The 22,536-nt window shown below is 39.6% G+C and overlaps 1 protein-coding gene and 1 long non-coding RNA gene across 2 annotated transcripts; both read right to left on the minus strand.

The window, feature by feature from the left end:
* Window positions 1-1,703: 1,703 nt before the first annotated feature.
* Window positions 1,704-18,189, minus strand: LOC124270779 (multidrug resistance-associated protein 1-like). Its single transcript, XM_046705822.1, has 23 exons — window positions 18,078-18,189; window positions 16,973-17,224; window positions 16,479-16,656; window positions 15,195-15,515; window positions 14,532-14,669; window positions 13,794-13,940; window positions 13,152-13,236; window positions 12,156-12,222; window positions 11,886-12,012; window positions 11,592-11,768; window positions 11,136-11,303; window positions 10,680-10,866; window positions 9,451-9,617; window positions 8,209-8,446; window positions 7,203-7,513; window positions 5,917-6,116; window positions 4,626-4,752; window positions 3,816-3,917; window positions 3,498-3,644; window positions 3,044-3,202; window positions 2,475-2,641; window positions 2,118-2,312; window positions 1,704-1,840 (listed from the first exon to the last, which is right to left on the minus strand). Exons 1-23 carry the CDS (start codon window positions 18,125-18,127, stop codon window positions 1,726-1,728), a joined length of 3,825 nt encoding a protein of 1,274 aa, XP_046561778.1. The 5' UTR covers window positions 18,128-18,189; the 3' UTR covers window positions 1,704-1,725.
* LOC124270775 lies at window positions 8,243-9,968 on the minus strand. The gene is made up of 3 exons (XR_006896872.1): window positions 9,913-9,968; window positions 9,451-9,556; window positions 8,243-8,446 (listed from the first exon to the last, which is right to left on the minus strand). It is a non-coding gene; the product is annotated as an uncharacterized LOC124270775 (long non-coding RNA).
* Window positions 18,190-22,536: the final 4,347 nt, after the last annotated feature.

Raw genomic sequence — 22,536 nt, forward strand, 5'->3', positions numbered from 1 at the left:
TTATCGGTATCATTCCGTCTCAAACGGACTGTAAGTCTATGAAGAAAACAACTGTCTCCACGTTGTATAATTTAAACAGGAAAAGACTTAAATGTAACAAGTGACACATTGGACTTCGATAGAAATAACGCTTCAATATTGTCGTTCATGTTTTCTTATTGAAATGGCATGAACACCTCCCCCGCTGGATCTGCAAACGATGACTACAAAATTAAAAAAATACATTTTTCAACACATATAATTTTACATATCATTATGTACCCTGCGATGATAAGGGGATGTCCACAGTTAACTCAACGTAGTAAAGGACAATGTATGAAAAGGACCCCAAGGGACGTATATAACTTAATTAAGAGACTAGGAAAGCCTGTAAAATAATTGGACACAGTTCATTCTCAACTGTTATAGAGGCACTGAGGTAGTCCAGTCGTTGAAGAGTTGACTCGTCACTCCGAAGACCCAGGTTCGAGTCCCCATATGGAGGCAATGTGAGCAGCCCTTTGTGGTGTTCCCCATCGTGATATTGCTGGAATATTTCCAAAAGGGGCGTAAAACCATATTTACTCAATCAGGAGCTATATGTTTAGCTCTTGTAACAACACAATGCCAGGTAGGGTTCAGATTTTCTCACGAGTTATTGATAAAGACGAAACAAACTTATCCTGTATCATGGATGCTTCAATTCCCTCTGCTCTCAATTGTGTCATGTGTAATCTAAGATCATGTATGCAGTACAGATACTTGACATTGTCGGCCAGGTATGGCGCTGAGTTAATTATCAATTTGAACAGAATTCCAGGTATATTATGAGGTGTCTGAGTATACATTTCATTATCGAGTGAGGTAGTGAGTCAGTTTGGTTCAACGCAGCTTTGAAGAATGTCCCAGATATTTGACGACGTTTCAGCTTAATGTGAGATGAGCGCAAAAAGTAATGCACGTCCCAGAAGTGTACCTCTTTGGTGAAAACCACAAGCACGACTATGGTACTGGAAAAACTCAGAACACAATCAAGGCGAACCTGTATCTTGGCGCGCCTTGGGGTTCCAACTCTGCTGATCGAATTGCGTTCTCTTGACGTCAAAATTGACCCTTATCCTGCTTCGTCAGGTCGAAGATAATTTCTGACCCCACAGGCCATTTTAAAGGCGTGCCATTGTGTCCGTTTGTACACGCGCAGTCATTGATACATTTAAGTCAAGTTAAGTTTTAGACACAATTATCCTAGCTGTAACGCAATTTGGGATTACGGGACGTACAAGGAGTCTGGGTCCAGCAAACATGTGGTTGAATGCATGAGCGAGTCATATCAAGTGGACGAAGGCACACAATTTATCTATCCATCTAGGGTCCATGCAGGAAGCAAATGTACTGTAAGTCCCCATGGTCCCTAGTATGGTAATCTACCTTCAGTCGTTAGCAATCTACAGCCTGTTTTTATATTGTATTGTCATTTATAGTTCCAATATTTTAGATTTAATTGCTAGTTTTAAATGTATATCTGTGATACACTAGTAGTTTTACAGTTCTTCGTCAACAGGTTTTTTAATTTCTAACTTTATTCATCTTTAATATAATCATAAAATGTCGTCACGACATGGCTGAAATATTGCCGATGTGACGATAAATATTAACTCACTCACTCACTCACAATTTATCTTATCATACATATTGTTGGGCTGTTTATCATCTAGTTGCGTAAGTAGTTTGTGAAATTGTTTTGTATTATGTTGTTAACCCAGCAGCTTTGGCCATGTTGTAGAAGATACTGTCGTGTTGTCGCAACAGGATGGAGGGTGTGTCAAACTCACACACACGGCCGTTGTCCAAGACCAGGATCCTAAAATATATATGTTACGTTTCATCAGTAATGGAAGTTCATATGACAATACCATTTTTGTGTGTATATTTGTGGTCACTTATACTAAGCGATATTCCAGTTCTACGACGGCGACCTAAACATTGTCAATCTGGTGATTGCTATTGGGAAAATCGATCGGCTATTGCGTATTACTTACCCGAATATGACATTGTGACACGGGTTTACAAAAGATCACAGGTGCAAACGTGTAATCTGAAATACTTAAATGATGTGTAAGAAGAACACGAAAAGAAACCTGTCGTAGTCCATGACTGTGTTGAGTCTGTGGGCGATGGTCAGCACCGTGCAGTCCTTGAACTCTGACCTGATGGTCTGCTGGATCAGGTCATCTGTTTCCATGTCAACGGCTGCTGTAGCCTCATCCAGTACTAGGATCCTGGTCTTCTTCAGGAGAGCTCTGGCCAGACACAAGAGCTGCCGCTGACCAACACTGAAATATGGCAGAACGTTAAGCTACACGCTGGCAGTTAAAGCATTATTGATTGCGTAAGATATATTTATATTTAGCAGTGAAACACAAAAATAATGTAAAGAATTGATATTTGCGGAGATAATGACGTAAATTACAACAATCATTGTCATCAATTAGTACCTCATATTTTCCCCTCCTTCGCTACACTCGTGTTCCAGTCCATCAGGAAGTACCTCCACGAACGTCTTCAGATGAGCCTGTTCCAGCGCCCGCCAGATCTGATTGTCTGAATACTGGGTGAAGGGGTCAACATTGCCTCGCAGGCTTCTGGCAAATAATACAGGATCCTACAAGAGAATTTTACAGCATTTCTTCATATTATTTTTTCAACTGTCCACAGTAGTTTATTTATTATTCCAAACTGTATCATTTGAAATGATAACACCCTTGACGTAGATGTTGATAACAGGAACATATACCTGAGGTAGTATGGTGAGTTTGTTCCTGAGGTCATACAGGCCTACCTGAGGTAGTATAGTGAGTTTGCTCCTGAGGTCATACAGATCTACCTGAGGTAGTATGGTGAGTTTGTTCCTGAGGTCATGCAGACTTACCTGAGGTAGTATGGTGAGTTTGTTCCTGAGGTCATACAGGCCTACCTGAGGTAGTATAGTGAGTTTGTTCCTGAGGTCATGCAGACATACCCGAGGGAGTACGGTGGGTTTGTTCCTGGGGTCATGCAGGCCTACCTGAGGTAGTATGGTGAGTTTGCTCCTGAGGTCATGCAGCCCGAGTGTACTGATGTCAACGCCATCTATGTTGATCTCTCCTCCTGCAGCTTCTATCAGCCGGAACAGGGACAGAGTCAGAGAGGACTTCCCAGCCCCCGTCCTGCCCACGATGCCCACCTGGATGGCACCAGTACAAGTAACGGTCAAACGCGTGTTTAAGTCTTGATACAATGTTTGGTGGTGCAATATATACATGTCATCCAATGTCACAGCTGGGAATGCGTAATGTATTAATTTGGAAATCAAAATGTAGTAGTCGGGGATAACTCATAGATGGCTCCGAGATATTCTTACACCCAAACCAATGATTTTCTTTATATGTAATACTTTCATTTAAGTACTCTAATTTTAATAATCAAACATAGTCCCTATGGAAAATGACATATGATATGTCAGTACTTTCTTCATTTACCTTCTCTCTTGAATGCACTGTACACGTTACTCCCTTGAGAACAAGGTCAAGGCCTTCTCTATATCGCGTTGAGTAGTCAAGGAACTTCACCACCCCCGCGTCTGGCCAGTCATGAGTTGGACGTCTCTCGGGCATGTCCCATGCTGGCTGGTATTGTATAAACCTTTGTATCAAACACTGGCATCTATGTTACAGAATATAGGCAAGCATATGAAGATCATATAACGTTTGAACGGGTGAAATATAATGCTAATGTTTATGATAAAAGGTATCACCAACGTACATCTCCATTGATATTAACGTTTTAGGTATGTTTACCTCTGAATGTATTTCAGTGTACTGCTTGACCCTCTCCACCATGACGATCTGTGTCTCTACTTCTGACACCAGCTGCACCATCCAGCTGAGGTTAGCGGTTATCTGAAATGATTGTACACACGGCAAAGATGCATGACTCAGTACATACAATTTGAAAGACAAAGGCTGTCAATAAAAATTGCCAAAGCAGGAACCGAGAGTATGCCAATCATTCCGGCAATAGTGGCCATATCAGGTGTGTGTGGCACTTGTTAGAATGAAAGAATCTTTACATCAAGAGCTCATAATTACAAGAACAAACACGGGCCACACAGGTTGTGTAACGAACACACTTATAACGAGGTGAGGTGAGGGGAAATTGGATTTAACGTCGTGCTTGAGAATATTTCGCTCATATGACGACGTGCATGCGTGTGTGTGTGTATGTGCGGCTGCTTGTACTAGCCCAGACTTAAGCTGGTTTTATAGTGCTAGCCCACTGAGATACCATGCCGCAGCCCACTCAGACACATTATACTGACTCCGAGCCGACCAGTCCTTGTTGTACCCATTAATGCCGAGCGCCAGGCAGGGACCAACAAGTACCATATTTTAACGTCTTTTGGTATGACCCGCGACCTTCCGCTCACCGGGTGGATGCTCTAACCACTACACCACGGAGGCGGTCCACTTATAACGAACTTATGGATACAACGAACTGGGTCGTTTCGCTGACACTTGATATATGTTTTAGTTGAAATGCGTAAAACGAACTGCGACTAAAATAAACTAAAATTATTGTTCCTTTATAACCGTTAAAACTGTACATACCTCAATAGCATAGGAGACCGACAAGCCTACAAGTCCTCCTGACAAGGTGTCACGTGACATGACGGCAAACAGGGAGGCGGCCAGAACGATGATGTTCCCGAAGACTTCCAGACGCACACCTTGCCATCTGTCAGATACACACACTGAGTATGTAGACTGGTTTTACCATTTCTGAACGTTTTACTTCAGTTATCCATGATAGCGCGTCATTTCAATGAGGTGAGGTGAGGTGAGGGTGAGGTGAGGGTGAGGTGAGGTGAGGTGAGGTGAGGTAGCAGTTTTAACAGGCTTACCACACTCAGACACATCATATTCCCCCAAGCCGACCAATCCTTTTTATCTCATCAATGCCGAGCGTCAGGCAGGGCAACATCAAGCACCATCATTTAAGGTCTCCTGCATGACGTTTCCAGTTTGATCTGCATGTACTTTCAATAATTACAGAGTTTCCAACCAAGGACACATATACCGGCAGGGCTTCTTGTAATATTCTTTACATACTTGTAACTGTTACTGAAGGTCAAATTCATTCTCAAGGTAATATACAATCTACGATGCATTATATTCACGATAATGCAAGAAGGATGTATAGTAGTAAATAGGACAGGATAGGGCCCGGATCGTATGTGATCATTCTGTAAGGTCAGAGTTACAATAGAGGTCATTTGTAAGATATAATCTTATCAGTGTTGAGGTTGTTAAATATATATCTGCCTTGCAAGTGATGACAGGTAATAGTGCTCTACTTTCCACAAGAAACATACTTTTGTTTGAGGGTTGAATTTCGACTGAGTACATAATATTGTGTTCATGTGCTGGGAAGCCCTTCGGAACATGCTCGAATACACGTCGCCGACTGACACGTCAACACCTCAAGGCTATTACACTCTTTATAACGTTTCCACTGAAAGAGCTTGAGGCTAGGCGCATTGCACTGCAGTTGCGAGATTAATTTATTACTGTGTATACAACTTGTTATTGCGGAATTTGAAGGACGAAAGCATGTTGCATTGGACAACATCAGGAATCAAAGATGTAAAGATATTTGATAGGCCAAAATTGCAAATCATTTTTCATTAAGGTAGGATAACAATATATGGATGAATACTTTCACTGAAATAAAGAAGTTGTTCATCCATATAATGCTATACTTCGTTACTGCTCCAATGTCTAACTGCCTATAAAATAGGTTATAATTTTGATAGGTTTTGGGGGCATCCAGTGCATAGGTAAACTTATGTTGTTGCATATAAGCACCTTTCAAACTTGATCATCATGACATCAAAATTACCTGAGAGCACAAAATGAGTAAAAGGTGAACTTCTGCTTTGCATCTACTCGGTCCTCAGATTCCTTGATGAACCTCGACTGGGCTTGGAACGATCTGATAACACTGGCTCCTGATAAGGTCTCCCCAAAATGGCTGTATATCGGAGAGCGATTTTTGGCTTCCAATCTCTTCAGTTGGCGAGATGTTGTCACGTAGAAACGCTACGGAATTAAACAAGGTTTCCACATGACGTCGCTATACTTGCAAAACATTCATTCAATGAATGATCCTTAGGAGGACAATAACACCACGAATGAGAGGTGAATGTTAACAGCAAATTGTTGACAAATGTCATTGCGGACACCAGTACTGAGTTAACAGATTCTTGTCCAGTGCTATGTCTTGGCAAAATTAATTCCATGATGTGAAAAAGAAATTAGTTACTGCCTCTGGAAATATGATTTGCAATAGACGTGTACACACTGTGTAGCATTACAGGAGCAGTAGCTTGTATTAGTCACGATATAGCTGGAATATTGCCGATGTCACTATAAGTCCCACTCACGTGTAGTCTGTATGTCCTTCCTGATGTCAGTTAAGAACTGACACGCTAAATTTTAATATATATTTCGTGTACAGAAAACAATGTTCGCTGCATAGACCAGTTACTCGATATCAGGCATACAGTCTACAGTTCCCACATGGCTTTCTAAGTGTGAAAACAAAGCAATAATTGAGGAAATGAGAACGGATTGTCACTAAAGGACACGTGATGAAACGGATTCTTTCTGGCCAACTATATATCTACAAAGTTTAAGAAAATAGCAAGATCATTAGAAATCACTATTACAGTTATCAACAAGGTTCCAATGGATAATAACTATGTTTTCTTCTGCATGTTTGAGACTAACAAAACTGTTTTTATTCATAAAATATGTATCAAAATGATTTAAAATTAAATGCTTCATGAAGCATTACATAAATATACTGAGAGAACCAAACAAAGGAACACAGGAAAATTCAAGCGTTCCTTTAATATTTTCCAATTTTCATCACCAGCTTTGAATAGCGCTGTGGGGGAAAATCTGAGAATAAATAAAAGGAACATTGCCATGAAGTGGTGTTCCCTTATTTGTTTCCCTCAGTATATTTGAAGATGAGCAAGTCTTAACTCTGGCTGATTTTTTTAACGGCAGGTGGATTGAAACAGCTCATAGAACGTAGTTTTGGTAACGATTTGCTAATGCTTAAAATTTCCTTTCTTATCTTACTCTTTGAAGGTTTACAGAATTAATGTTACTGCTCACCTGTACAAGGAAGTATAGTACCACTAAGGGAACGACGACGACGAGAAATATAGGGGTGGTGTAAGAAATAATGATGATGCTGCTGAAGACTTGGAACGTGGTGTTGAAGGAATATTCCACCGCGATGGGCATTCTGGTGTCGATTGTATCCATATCCTGGGAGAACCGATTGACAATCCTGCCCGTAGGCGTGGTGTCAAAGAAGGACATCGGTGCCCTCAGAACATTCTTCAGCATGTTCGAGTGGAGTGTACCAGATGCCTTTACCGTCCTTAGGTTCCATAGAAAGGAAAATACCATGATGAACGTAGCTGGAAATTGAAAAGCATGTATTTAGTTATAACACACGCCATAGTGCGCTACTTGATATGCTGGTGTGACCTTATGGTTTTATTGAAAGATAGGATTGTTCCAGAAAATGTTCGAATGAAACAATTATGCGCTATTCACACCGCCCTGCAAATAAATATTGCTGCCGCAAGGTGTTTTCGGTGTGTGTGTGTGTGTGTGTGTGTGTGCGTGTGTGTGTGTGTGTGTGTGTGTGTGTGTGTGTGTGTGTGTGTGTGTGTGTGTGTGTGTGTGTGTGTGTGTGTGTGTGTGTGTCCTTGCATTTTAGGAACACATGTATACATTTTCAAAAAACATGCATATATGTACATGGCTCAATAATTCACATATTTCCTTATAAAATCTGGTTTTGAGTGCAGCTAAAATAAGTATCTGGTTTCTTCATTGGCGTCTTTTTGTAACGCCAATGATTTCCAGCCATTATTTGACGGAACTAGGACCAGTCAATGGAAATTTTGATATTCAAACCCCAAAACTAACGTATCCTGGAACAACTAAGAAACGCAACTCTGCTGATGCCATAACAAGTAATGTGCCCAACACAAAACTGAATAAACACATACTGGTTCGTAGATCATGTATTTTTTAACCAAGCATATAAGGTACATAGGTCTTGAATTATTTTACTAAGGCATATTTGTTGTCTTTCAATTCTTACTTTGAACTAGACCCAAAGCACCATATATTCCAATGTAATATTCATTTTTCTCAATTCGGGCTGTGCTGTTGGAAGGCAGCGTTGTCAGGTTTCCTAGCGAAGTGTCGTCAGTCCATTTGCTGAGCCACGTAGTTGACGTTACAGACGTTGCTTGAAATAATGCGTACATAACCATCGCGATCAACATCGGCAATAACCCAATAGCCCGGAAGTAGGTTAGAAATACTTTCATAGTAACCTGAAAGAACAATAATGACATCTTATACTTCCCTTTATTGTGTAATTCCTTCGTTTGATGTTAGAAAACATGGCTATTGAAAGTACACACATTAGAAAAGGTATGACACCAGATATTGTTCATGTTCTCAATATCTAACTAGTAACCAAAGCAAAGGACTTCAATTCAAATTACTGTCTGGAAAGATTGACCCCCAGTTAATAATTACATGGCAAATCTAACCGCAAAACCGCCCTAAAAACTAGTTGATAAAGAGAAGCAAACATGGCTAACATTTGACACATTTTTAAAAGCTGGTAACCATTGCCATATATTCAGATCACATGTCAGTCAACATTTCTTGTGACAGCCCTCAGTGGCATGCCAGCATTCTGTATACCAATCTTTGAGCATGTGAAATCAATGGATATTCCAAGTTATCGAGGGGCGGTGGGGTAGCCTAGTGGTTAAAGCGTTCGCTCGTCACGCCGATATTTGTGTGAAGCTCATTTCTGGTGTCCCCCGCCGTAATATTGCTGGAATATTGCTACAAGCGGCGTAAAACCAAACTCACTCACTAACTCACTCCAAGTTATCGAACTTCAACTTGATACATGTATTTGCTCAATGGCTGGTACCTTTCATCTCACGTGCATATCTAAACTCCCGAAGGGTCAAAATAGTCATACAGACAAACAGTATTATGATGTGAACTATGAAAAAGCTTAGTCCCTGAGTATTCAGCATTTAGTCACCATTATGTGATTGGATAACTCAAAGTATTTACGTTGGTTTCCTCAACCTCGACACAATGGTAGATCTACAATGAATGTTCTACCTATCCTGAATGTTCTACTAAAACAATTGCTTAAAAGATTTCACATTATCCTCATATTACACTGTTTCAGGCTGTAGTAAATGCCTTTTACATTCGACGTTAAAACATAAAAAATCGTTTGGGGATTATTTCCTTTTGGTTATATTTCAACATTCAAAATCAATATCGTTCATAGAAGGTCAAATACCTTGCCAGACTCTACAACCTCTTCTTCAACCAGTTTCCTCTTCTCCTTTTTCAATTCTTCTTCTTTGACTTGGAACTGTCTGGTCTCATTGGTTTGGGGCTTAGATCTATATGTATGAACGATGCTGTAAATTTTGAATGAAGAACATATTTTCATAGAAGGAAAATCTGTTCATACGAAAAACAAATTCTCATGTGAAATTAGAAAGAATAGTTTAACATATTTGTATAGAAACAAAGAAGGAATAACATTTTAGTATGGAGACTCCAAGGAAGAAATATTCTTTCCTTAAAGGACAAAGGACGGCTTACCTTTGAATAACACATACCACCATCGACAGGAATAAAATGTCACCATGATATTAGAACTTTGCAAGGAATTCTTTCTGTTAGTTAGTTATTTTAGCTCACAGAGAAAGTCCAATGAATGTTCGAGTTGTATTCAGATACATTATAAACTTACAGGACAGGTTTGATGTCTGCTTTCCTCTCTCCACTTGATTTAGCCGACTCTAAGCGTTGAAGAACTTGCTTTCTATTTTGCTCACTGTATACAAAATGATTTAAGAATTAGACAATGAAACTTCGCCCTTATACATGTTCATGAAAGTATCTTGTATACATAACCGATCATTACATGAACTACTGATTATTCTAAATGTCAACTCAGAGAACAAGAACAGCCAAACCTTTTGCGTAAATATGGGTGAGTGAGTGACTATAGTTTTACGCCTCTTTCAGCAATATCCAGCAATATCACGGTGGCGGACACCAGAAATGGGCTTCACACATTGTACAGATGTGTGGAATCGAACCTTCGGAATCGTCTTCAGGGTGACGAGCAAACGCTTTAACCACTAGGCTACCCTACCGTCACATGCGTAAGGAGACAAAAAGAGGTGACAATTACATGACCGCAGCACTAAAAATACGTGATGACACCAGGTGTTTTAGTGTCGTATGAAATGGTAAATCAGAATGGAGGAACTGTGTCTGAATTAGAATTTACAACCTCGAGGAAACCATCAAACATGTATCATCAAGTCGAATCTGGGATTCTGACCAAAGATCATTGGATCTATGCGTAACCCATCTCAGCGGATCGCTCTGCCTTAGGCATGCCCTGTCTATTTGTTAAAACATAATGTAAGAATGGGAATTACATTTTGAATAGAATAAATGAGTGTTTCTTGAATATGAATGAATATGTTCGCGGAGAATGGGACATACTTTCAATTTGACTGTCATCCAAATCATTATTCTCTGTCAGGTAAGTCTGTAGGAACTTGGAAAATGGCCCGTTAGACTGCAGAAGCTCCTCATACGTCCCTTTCTCTGATATCTGACCACTGGTCATCACAAGGATGGAGTCCACCTCTGGGAGCCAGTGGATGCCGTGAGTGACCAGGACACGAGTCTGGATGGGACAGGTGAGAGTCATTTTGACATCAAACATTATAGCAGATCGTTATGACTGAGGAATGAATTTAACTTCACGTTGTTTTCAGCACCATTCCTCAACCGCACAATAGCTAACACCAAGAACAAAACTGGAGTATGGATAGTTTTTAGGAGCATTAGGCGCCCATAATTATCCTCAAAATTAGTTGGAAATTTTAATATATATCTGAATGTATGCGCAAATACATGGAACTTAAACGTCATATATATTCTAAGAGTGCTTGCCTTGCTAGCGAGCAAACCTTCGCTACTGATGACCTTGTCAAAGATATGTTTCCCCACATGACTGTCAACGGCACTGAGTGGATCATCCAGCAGATATATGTCAGCATCGTTGTAGACAGCTCTGGCTAGTGAGACTCTCTGTTTCTGTCCGCCACTCAAGTTGATACCCTGATGACAAGATAGGAAACAAATGCAATACACCAGACTCAAGGTTATGGACAGCTTTGGCTAGAGACACACTCTGCTTCCGTCCTCCGCTTAAACTGATACACCGGTAACAAGATAGGAATGCAATACACAAGACACAATGCTGTACACTGTCCTGGATGGAGACAGTCTATGTTTCTGTTCTTCTGTCAAAATCATTGCATGATGTCGAAACAAAAAAACATGCAATACGAAAGACACATTCCTATTATGTGCAGCGTTTGCCAGAGAATCTCTGTCAGTACTCACTCTCTCCCCTATCTCTGTCATATCGCCAGCTGGTAACATCTCCAGATCTGGAGTCAGAGCGCAACACTCCACTACATTGTTGTACCAATGTCTGTCCATGGGCTTCCCGAACAGAATGTTGTTCTGCAGGGTGTCGTTCTGGATCCACGCAACTTGGGGCACGTAGGCAATGTGACTCTGATCAGGATAAATCAAGAAAGAAGGATAATATATATATATTTCAAAATACATATGTTAAGAACATTTTCTAACTGTAGCATAGTACTTGTAAAATGATAGGAAGTTATTAACGACCTTCAAACTGACATGACCGTAGAGCTTGTCCATTTCCCCCAAGATGGCAGACACAAGTGAGGATTTTCCAGATCCGACTTGACCCACAATTGCCAAAAGCTGACCCTCGGTAACATCCAAACTGACGCTGAAACAACAAAATGTTTTAGATCGTGATCGTTCATGACTGACATGATATCAGAACTAGTAGGCATCGTTTAGATCTTAAATTTATATCTTTACACATTTTTTATCAATGTCGTAAGTGGATAACATACAATGTTGATTTACTTTGTGAGTGTTGGTGCTGCTTCAGAATTCCACTGGAAACATCCGTTTGTAATCTTCACCGCTGGACCTACAGTATATACGTGTAATAGGTCAAGTAATATTGATCAACTTCCATTATCTGTATACTGTCTAACGTTTGACGAATTAGATGAACTTTTCTTTCTTCTCTTTTTTCTTTTCTTTATTACGACAGCAAATAATACAATATTCATACAGTTCGATAATACTGAACATACATACATACATACATTCATTATTCGAACTAAATAAGAAAGGACATAAGTTTAATGGATGTATGAATAAAATACAAAGAAAAGGATATAGGAATATAGGAAAGTAAGAAAGTGGAGAGAGAGGAGAGTAAGAATTGATCAAACATTGATTTGGTTTGCATCAATCTAAATTTGTAGGTGGGCCCATTTGTATGGAAACTTGGTTTTGTCTCCTGGAATGATTTTTTCTTTGCTGTGATTATATTTTATTGGAGGTAATAATTGCATAAATATGGGAATAGTCTTTTTGTAATGGCAATATTGAACATAACGCTTACATCAAAGTTGACGAAAATATGCAACCCAACGCATACAGTTCTTTATATACTGAACAGCAAAAGAAACGAAATTTTCGAAAAAATGAAATTTCATAAAAGTAAGCGTTCATATTTATGCCTTCTATTAAAAAACTTGCCGAAAAACAAGAGTTGCGTATTTTTGCTGTTCAGTATAGTTCTTTGCACCATAACTCTGATAGACAGGTTACAATGACCACACACACGCACACATTGGGAGGCCACTTGTCTAAGACGCGGCTATTCGGTGTGCAGAGTTATGTTTCTTGGACACACCAGAATCCAATGATTGTGGTGTCGAGTTACACTGTTACTTTACTTGGTTTGTCAGCACCAATACATTAACGCATTAAGCTAGAACGTCGGCACTCATTTACTCGATCAATCATTATAGTATTGAATGTCTGGAGACGGTAAACCTTACTGACGTTGTGTGGCGTTCCATAAGACGTCGGTTTCAGACAAATCTTCTCTGTTGAGGTACTTGTTAATTCTCTTCAGGGATACTGTAGCCTGAAAACGCATAACATTGGCCATGTATATTATGATGTGTAAATGTACATTAGTGTTAATCCATATTACTCATCAGTATTACACCTAATGAGTAAGAGGCTTCTGTTGGTCATCCCAATGAAAGTGTCGGAACATTGCACAGATGTACAGTTCAAGTCAAAACTTGAATTTGTCAAAACCGTTGTGTTTTTTAGTAGTCCTTGATCTAGAGAAAGACTCACAAATGTACCCCTGGAATGATATTGAGCGTACCGGTTTTTGATCCATGAGATTTTGGAGTTAAACCAGGGAAAATGTTTTTGAAATGGCTAAGTAAAGTTTTAACAAAGCAACGAAAATGTCGCTTACAACGTTTTCTGTGGTATCAATTATTAACATGCGTGAGAAATGGCTCCATATGTTCTCTTCAAAGGCCAAAGATCCAAACAAACATCTTTGCCCTGTGATCTTCGGAAAAAGAACGCTACTGATAGTTTTGATAAGGTTCCACCATGTGTTCATTGTTAGTGTACAAAGAAACATTTCTTGCTGTTTTTAGTTTTATTTTGCTCAACTACCTGGACTAAATATGCGATGACAGATGGTGATCTGACAATAGCAAGTCTGATGATACTGAAGAGAGAGATCGCCGGGAAGACGACCTCAGGTCGGAGGTAGTGGTCATCAGAAGTGAAGATGTATGTCACAAATGTAGTTAGAGATACCTGCAGGATATAATGATCTGCTTTACCATGGGCTCTTTGTTAGAAAAGTCTTCCTTGGGGTACTCTAGCATTTTTCAGTCTGATGGCCGTGAAAAAGTTTTTAAAGTATTTGTTTTAAAAAAATAAACAAAACCAAAACAATTGTGTACATAACACCAAGAAATGTAGACTCAGACATAGTGAGTGAGTGAGTATGGTTTTACGGCGCTTTTAGCAATATTCCAGCAATATCACGGCGGGGGAAACCAGAAAGGGGCTTCACATATTGCATATGTGTCACTCAGACATAGAAAACCCATGTGATTATGCCGCTAGTCTTTGTCAGTTTCCAAATCATGTGTATAGATTAATGACACATGCAAATGACTCTTAAAATATTTTCGAACTAGATTCTGACTTTCGAACAGTTTTGCAGCAGTTAAATTTGAATGTGCCCTGTAATAAGCGTGTTTGTTCATTTCACCTCAAACATGATATTCGATTAAAGTGAACCATGAATCTAACTGATAGTTTTGTTGCAACTATTTTACACAGAATAATGTTTGTCTGGCGTTCCAGCAGGGGTGGATTTGTGGACAAAATGTGACTTACAAGATAAGGAATAAGAGTCCAGGTGAAGGTGTTAAAACTCTTAAGGAAAGCCATCTTCATCAAAATGCGCAATTCCTTATCCCGAACCTCCAAAACTTTTTCCTGGAAGGACGGTTCCCAGGCATACAACTTCAGTATCTGTGACAACAAGAGCAAGGTGAATACATGTGTTCACAAAAGACTTTACAAGTGCGTATTTACAGGAGATTACTGAAACAGGCTGACTTTACATGTGTATCTTTACAAAAGATTACTACTAACGGGCTGACTGTACATGTGTCTGTTCACAGACACTACCATCAGACTGAAATTGTCAGTGTCGGTTGACAGACGATTACTTCGACTTCGACTTTTACTTGAGTCGGTAGATCCAAAATTGCTAATACGGCGTTTGGTGTTCTCTACTATTTCCGATAGTTCCGCCTTTATGTTCATCAACATGAATCAGGTTGGTGCCGCTATTGTACGTGATTGCAACCCACAGCATCCCATTATGTCAGCCAAATTTGCCCACACTGTACCCAAGGTGGTAGAGGGGGTGGGGGCCGCTTGGGATGGGGGTGGCCAGAAGTTATGTACTCATTTATAAAGATTTGATTATATCCCAATCTTCACATCTAAACAAAAAATAAGACTGCTTTTCACGGAGGAACATCACCTTACCTTAATGCCATTGAGGACTTCATTCATTATCTTCATCCTCTTGTCCTTGTATTGCATCAGTTCAGCCTGATACTTCCTCAGCATGAACACGGCGACAACGTTGACGGGCAACAACACAAGCAACACCGCCATCCCAGCGAACATGGATGCTCCCAGAGACTGATACAGGAGGTACAGGGCAATGGCGACATTCAAAGGAATAGCCCACACTGCCCAGATCCAAACCGTGATGGTTTGTATATGCTCCACGTCTACAGACATCAAGTTCACAATTTCTCCTGTTGTCGACTCTTTCTTTGCCTTGTTGCTCATCTTTAAGGACTGAAAATTGTTCATAGAACCGAATCATATTGTTATGTGCATAGCTAGTTTGCGCAATATGAATAGTAAACAAGACAGGAGTTATAAATCCCTGGGGCTGCTGAAATTGCCAGCGTTGTCATGGTTACATCTTGATTTTCAGTGAGAAATGAAATTTATTAACCAACTACAGAAGTATATCCCATGAATAAAATCCAACTAGAGCATGCAATAAGTGCTCTGAAAAAGACCCTATGTTGTATTTTGTCTCTATACTCTGGATCTTGATATATTTTTAAGGGAGACACGTGGAGTAAATCTATCAGTTTCTGCTTATTAGTCCGTATTATGCAGACAGTCGTCAGAAGATCATTCCATCTTATGACCATGTAGACCAATCACTTGTCAAGTATTATCACTTGTTATCATCAATTAATGAGGAGCATATACTATCTTTAAGTATTTATCTGAAAACAAATCTGCCAATATGAACTATAGCTTTTCTTCAGTACTATAATTTGATCTTATCTACATTGTTCCGCTGTGCACAATATTTCTGTATCCTACATGTACTTTAGGCAATGTGGCCACTGTACCGAAATAAATAAATAAATTGTCATTGTCATTGTCACATGGAGTACATTTCCCGTTTGAGGCATCAGTGGCAGGAAGAAAGTATGTCGGATTTCGGTTCCTCATTTGGATTTTACCACATGTTTCCGTGGGATGTTTTTGGTGAACACTTGATTTGCAAAAGTTCAAATAGCTTTCAAAAAGTGATTTCAACAACGCTCAGATTCGGAATTTGGCATTATTTCATGCTTTGTTAGGGTTCATTGACATCAGTGCATAGGATAGTCCTTCATTTAACATATGTTTTCAAAACTGTGGAGTGCTGAGTACAAGGTAATGTTCTGCTTAAATATAAGAGTAAAACAGTACAAAACTCTATCTTGATTACATCACACACTGCAGCAATAGTACCTTTCTGAAGATAGCAGATATGATGACAGCAACAATCCTGAGTGCCACCTTTTTTCCTTGGTGCCAGTTAGCATGAGAAAAGACTGTCTGAGTCAACGTGGATGCAAACAGCACAATACATAGAAGGTAGCCTTTCCACAGGGGCACAGTCTTGTCTGTGGTGAAGGATACGAGAAGGCTGAAGCAAAATTATTATTTCATATTCTTTAAACAAGCAAAACATTTGCCTGCAATAGTTTTATATGATATGCCTGGAGTGAGAGCTGTCTTTTGTAGAATAGTGGACGGTTTCGCTGAATCACGAGTTCTATAACTGTGCATATAAACATCTTACACACTACATGTAGTACAAGAAAAGAATGAAATGAAGGTTCGTCAGTGGAGGTGCCCTGAAACATTTCAAACAGAGCGAATCGGCTCATGATCGGTGTGTTCAAAGAACTTTTCTATGTTGCAGTTGACAGATCTGAACAGTTCTATTTGTGGATACCTACCCAAGTATCAAAGGACTGGCAAATCTGAGCAAGTCACTAACAAGCACCCAGACTTGAAACTGTATCAAGTCAAACCAGAATGTTTTCCACAAAGCCCTGACCAGCGAGAACGTGGTTCCATTAGCTGCCTTCTTCGTCTGCTTCATCTCTTGATGTTTATTTCCCAACAAAGGTGACGTTTCATCACATGCATCAAAAAGGAGAGAGTCATTGTGTCCTTTTGAATAATACACTTTCTTGTTCTCATTTGTCCTGTAACAGAAACAATATAAACGTAGATATTACCCGGTAGAATTCAAACATTTAATGCTTATGCACATGTGTATTCCCCTTCATAGTATCTGAGGGTTTGTCTAATTCTGGATTTCGATACTCGATGTATTAGGTTTACGTACTGGTCGTTTGTTTTCTAAGTTTAACGCCATAACCGACAAGTTTCCAGATATCCTAAGGGAAACAAAAAAGAGAACACAAGTGTTCCTTTTTTCGTTTCCAGGTTTCTTTGCAAATTTTGCATTGTATTGTGGGTAAAAATCTGCACATATATATAGGAGTATTTCGATGATGTGATGTTCCCTTATTTGTTTCCCTCAGTATATATCACTGCGGTCGTAACCAGCATATCACGTAATCCATTTCTTACAAGAAGCATGTGTTACTATTATGCATAATATAATGATATAATATGTACATAACAAGGATGTCACCATAATTTTTATTTCTGGGACTTGAAGATCAAATATCAGTCATAGTCTAAATGTAGTGTAAGTAGTCTTGGTAATAAATGAGTTTTAACGCTGATTTGAACAATATTAAATCAATAGTGTGTCGGCCGATTAAAAATGAAGATTTGATTGGATGTTTGTAGGGATAAGGAGAATGTGTTGGTTGTAGGGGACCATCCGAGGTGATGCAGGTCTTCGATATTCACCACTTCAGTGAACCAACTTGGTTGAGGTATGTGTTCACACATTCAATGACAGAAACGTGATCAGGGTTTCTGTGAAATATGATGATAGGTATCGACACGGCAAATGTCCACAGCGAATTGCGGCAATTTGGACAAGCCTCCACACTATAACATGCACAAATGAAAGCTGATTACCTGTTTGGATGACCAGTCTGTTTGTTCCACTGTGAGAGAAACCCAGGCATATTGCTGGCAGACCATAAAGAAGGATGAATATCATCGACGTCTGCCTCTGTCAACGACTTCCGGTAGCCTCTGAGCAGTAACCTGTGATGCAAACGTGTGAGTGGGCTTACGTCAACGTAATAACCGGTCAGTTCCCGATCCATATCACTGTGGAGGATACCAAGAATTGGTTCGAGAGACAAACTTTTTTCTTGAAAGCCAGGAACATGGGTATGGTGCCGATAAACTTAGACATATAATCAGAGAGAACCGGGATTTGAACTCACGATTTTAACCCAGAAAGACATTTTTGCTTCCATGGTTATAGAATAACAGGAAGCATGTGTGTACGAAGTATACAAAATGTAAACTTATGAAACATTGACTATTTATTCGTTTCTCATATGTTCTCATTTGTTCGTCGACTTGGTGACTTCTTTCATAATATCTCCACCGGCTCTATCTGTTGTCCCTTAGTTGCGGATGGTCCTTGTTGAGCAGCGTTGGCTTCTTAATCCGAAGGCCAGTGTTTGTTTCCCTTTATGTGCACTATGAGTGAAGACCATTTCTGGTTTCTACGCTTTGATGTTGCTAGACTGCTGTTCAAAGTGGTGTATTTTCATACTCATCCACTCTCTCATCTATGTTTTACAAACATATTGTCAAAATAAATAAATGTTCATATTTAAAAGCTCGATTACTAATTGTTCAAGCAATGTATTCCTTAAGCAACAAGGGTAACACACAATGATAAATGAGTAGTTAAATTGCTGTCTGTGTCATTTATAATGTTAAATGGGTTTACCTGGTCATCCACCAAAACGTAATTCTTGAGAGGAAGGATGATTCTAGTTCAGGACATGGTTTCTGTGAGTGAGCAAGGACAGTTACAGTTAAGTATTTTGGAGGAGTTAATCCATGAAATATCAAAGGGAAACTGGCACCTGCTGGAACATGGGACTGTTCTTCATTTTATAGATCTGACAGAGTACAGATCTCCATGTTTCATCGGCATATGTCTTGGGATTAAACATTCGCATAAAGGAGAGAAAATACTCGAAATTATTAAGGGTTTTTTGTCGACATTAGTGTTGTTGTTTTAATACAAAAGGAAAGAGCCATACCTTGTCCTGATTGGAAGCCTCAGAAGGCGTCTCAGCCAAACAGCTCATGAACAGCTCTGAGATTACCAGAGCTTCGTATATGAAGAATGTTACAGTAAGTACGCCTTCATCCTGCTGAAAAACAAAACATATTTCAGTATTTAAATCACAGTTTGTGAAACGATTTCGCAATACTTTTGTGATGTTAATGTGACTGGTTTTGTTAATTAACTGTGTTACGAGAGTGTGTTTTTTTGTAATTTGTAATAACATTGATTAATTGATAGTTATTATGGGTCACAATGTTTAAAGTTTTGAGTGTGGGTTGCGGCTCACATCTTGCATCATGTATGTTCAATGGCACTAGTATTTTTTAGCGGTACGCCTTTTTTGATAACGCTCCAGAGTTGCCTCCCTTGGCTTTATTTTGTTTTGACTTCCGGTCGTATGTTCGAGAAAATCGCTTAATGTTCTGAGTGGATAGTGATGCTGCCTACCTTACTAGAATGCTCGAGAACTGTGAAAGAGCTATATAAAGGCTGGTTGTTGTGTTGTGCGGCGGGGACTAACACACAGTCTTTTCATATCACTGGATTTATGTACATCTGTCTGCCTTCGTCAAGCTGACTTACATTTCAAGACTCGTCCACATTCAACATATGTCATTGTAAACAACCTTCAATCAGTAAATATATATATATATATATATGTGACCCAATATTTTAGATCTGTGACTCAATTGCATTGTACTAGATATCTGTATTGTCATTCAGTGTAGTTTGCTCATTGTTTGTTCAATATATAATTTTAGACTTGTCTGTGTTCTATTTTGCTGGTTCAAAGGGGACTCTTTAAACCTTTTGTCAGGGCAATTTATTACCCGTAACAGCTGTGGTAAATTACATTAGTGGTATTACTTTGGGAAAACTTCAATCATCTGTTACTAGACGCGGTGGCCACAACTATACTTACATATTTGCAAAGGTTCAGCACTCTTTGTAAAACTTAAAAGCAAATGTCATCTGAAGTTAGTGTTTGTATACGTGAAATGATGCTTCTTCTATCCACTGATATCATTTGTAACATTTCCGGGAAACTGGCTACTGTACTCTGTGTCTGCATTGAAAGGGTAATTCCATAGTTTCAGGACATTGTTGAGTGATATCAAAACTGAATAGAGCGCCATTCTGCAGGGTGCTGGTGATAAATTACAACCCGTTTACCTCCTGTATGATGATGGAGTAGAAGGGGATGATGCTGGCCAGAGTAAGCAGCAGCCAGAAGGTGAACATCACTCCGGAAGTGATGAGACCTTTCTTCCTCTCCAGGAGCAGCAGCAGCATCGCAAGCAGCTGAAATAACGCACTTGCTCGGGGTACACTTAGTTTTAAAACAGCCACTGGCTTCATTGTTATTGTAAAGATATCTCTTTATCTGGTAACTATTTGGCTGGCGAATGATGGTGGAACTATCAACAAGACTAATGTTCGGTTAATTACTTTATTTATTTGTAATATTCTCTATAGATTTCAACGTACATGATGGTCAAAAAGGAACCTAGTTAATATATTTCCCTCTCTATCCGAAAATTATAGTTTTGAGAAAGACCATCGTGCTTGGAGAAAAAACCTGGAGAAATTCAAGCTATGCAGTTAAAGGTCGCCATATGCGAAAATGGAAGTTATTTCTGTAGAATTCATTTTTTCGAAGAAAATATCTTTGATATAACTTTAAAGATTGATCCACTGTGTCATGAGATACAAACTAGCATTTAATGTATTCGTGGAATCTTACAAAGGTCACTGTATGGACGGCAGGTGCGATGATGAAGGCTTTGAAGGTGTTGCTGTTGACGTCCTCGGCAGCAACGATGAGCTGGGTGATGGAGAGAACGGCAAGACAGAAACAAAGGACCTGGAAAGAACAGAATGATACTGAGAAAATTGTTGATGGGTAGACAAACTCTGTATGGAGTCGTCCCGACTGTTTCTAGGGTTGGTATGATCAGCACCATGCTTGTGATCCAGCATTACCCTAGGTTTTCCTTCCACATCAAGCTGATCCGCTGTGCTTTGACAAAAATACTATTGAAAGCGGCATAAACTACAAGTCAATACCCTCAGCGAAAGTTTTGGTCCTGTGGTCCAAAGGTTCTTTCATCACACCTACGACCTGGGTTCGATTCTCCACATGGGCCCAATGTGTGAGTTCATTCATGATTTCTCCAGATGTGACATTGATGGACAGGGATAAATGATTACAAATGTACAACCATTGGGTAGTCATCTACGGTTGCACCTAATTATCTTTGCTCACTGTTTATTTCGTGATGAGTCATATATTTACAATAGGCACAAGATTTGGAGAGTCAGTGTACGGTTACTCTTTACCATCTTTGCTATGTATTTATATCGTGATGACAGCGATGTCGGTGTGACGTTCAGGAGGTAGTAGAAGTAGAACGGGGACGTCAGCCACAGCCACCCACACGGCACCCACACCAACACCGTGGATTGGAAGCAGTCTGTGAACTGAGGCCATGTGTTGTACCAGGTCAGGTCTGTGTCCTGGAGAAGAAAGCATATTTTAGATGAAGTAAAAGCCACAAAACCAACGAAGACATGGAAGCACTGTGCGAAATAGCCCCAGACCCGCTAGTCCGTGACTAGTAAAATTCCAGTCGGGCCAGTAAATCTTCACTGGTCCGACTTTTCTAGTGAATTTTCACGGGATCATTTTGTAAATATATCACACTCTCTGACTTGCAACAACTGGGCTGCGCCTCAGAGCACATGCGCAGTGAAATAGGTTCGCGGAGCTTTTGAAGCGGGTTGTCCGGTGAATATTCGGTGAAGGCTTTGGTGTGAGCTATTTTTCTAATGTTTTGTTGATATTTCACAGGCGCGAGCTTTTTATATGTTATTACAGTAGATTACCGATTTAACTGTTTATATAATTTCATTTGTCTATTTCACCTCACGTTCTTCTTACCGAGTCACTTTCTCAGTTCGATACTTAAAAGCAATGTCATTATTTAGCGTCGACAGAATTTCTAACTGTGATATAGATATGTCGTTGTCACAGACAAAACTCAATGTCTGTTTTATTGGCACCTATGTGTCTGCCTGCCCGTCTGCTAATGACAATATTCAATACACAATTTTAATCACTGACCACATGCAATTTGAACATCACACCTATCAGGCTATACACCATAAACAAAACGCATTGATTTATGGCCCGAGTTCGGTCTCTGTCACATTAAGTAATTACACAGACAGGCAGGTGTGATACTTGAACACATGACATGTTATGATGTATGTTGA

The sequence above is a fragment of the Haliotis rubra genome, unplaced genomic scaffold (assembly GCF_003918875.1).
Source record: "Haliotis rubra isolate DU_JTF1 unplaced genomic scaffold, ASM391887v1 Scf1547, whole genome shotgun sequence".
NCBI lineage: Eukaryota > Metazoa > Mollusca > Gastropoda > Lepetellida > Haliotidae > Haliotis > Haliotis rubra.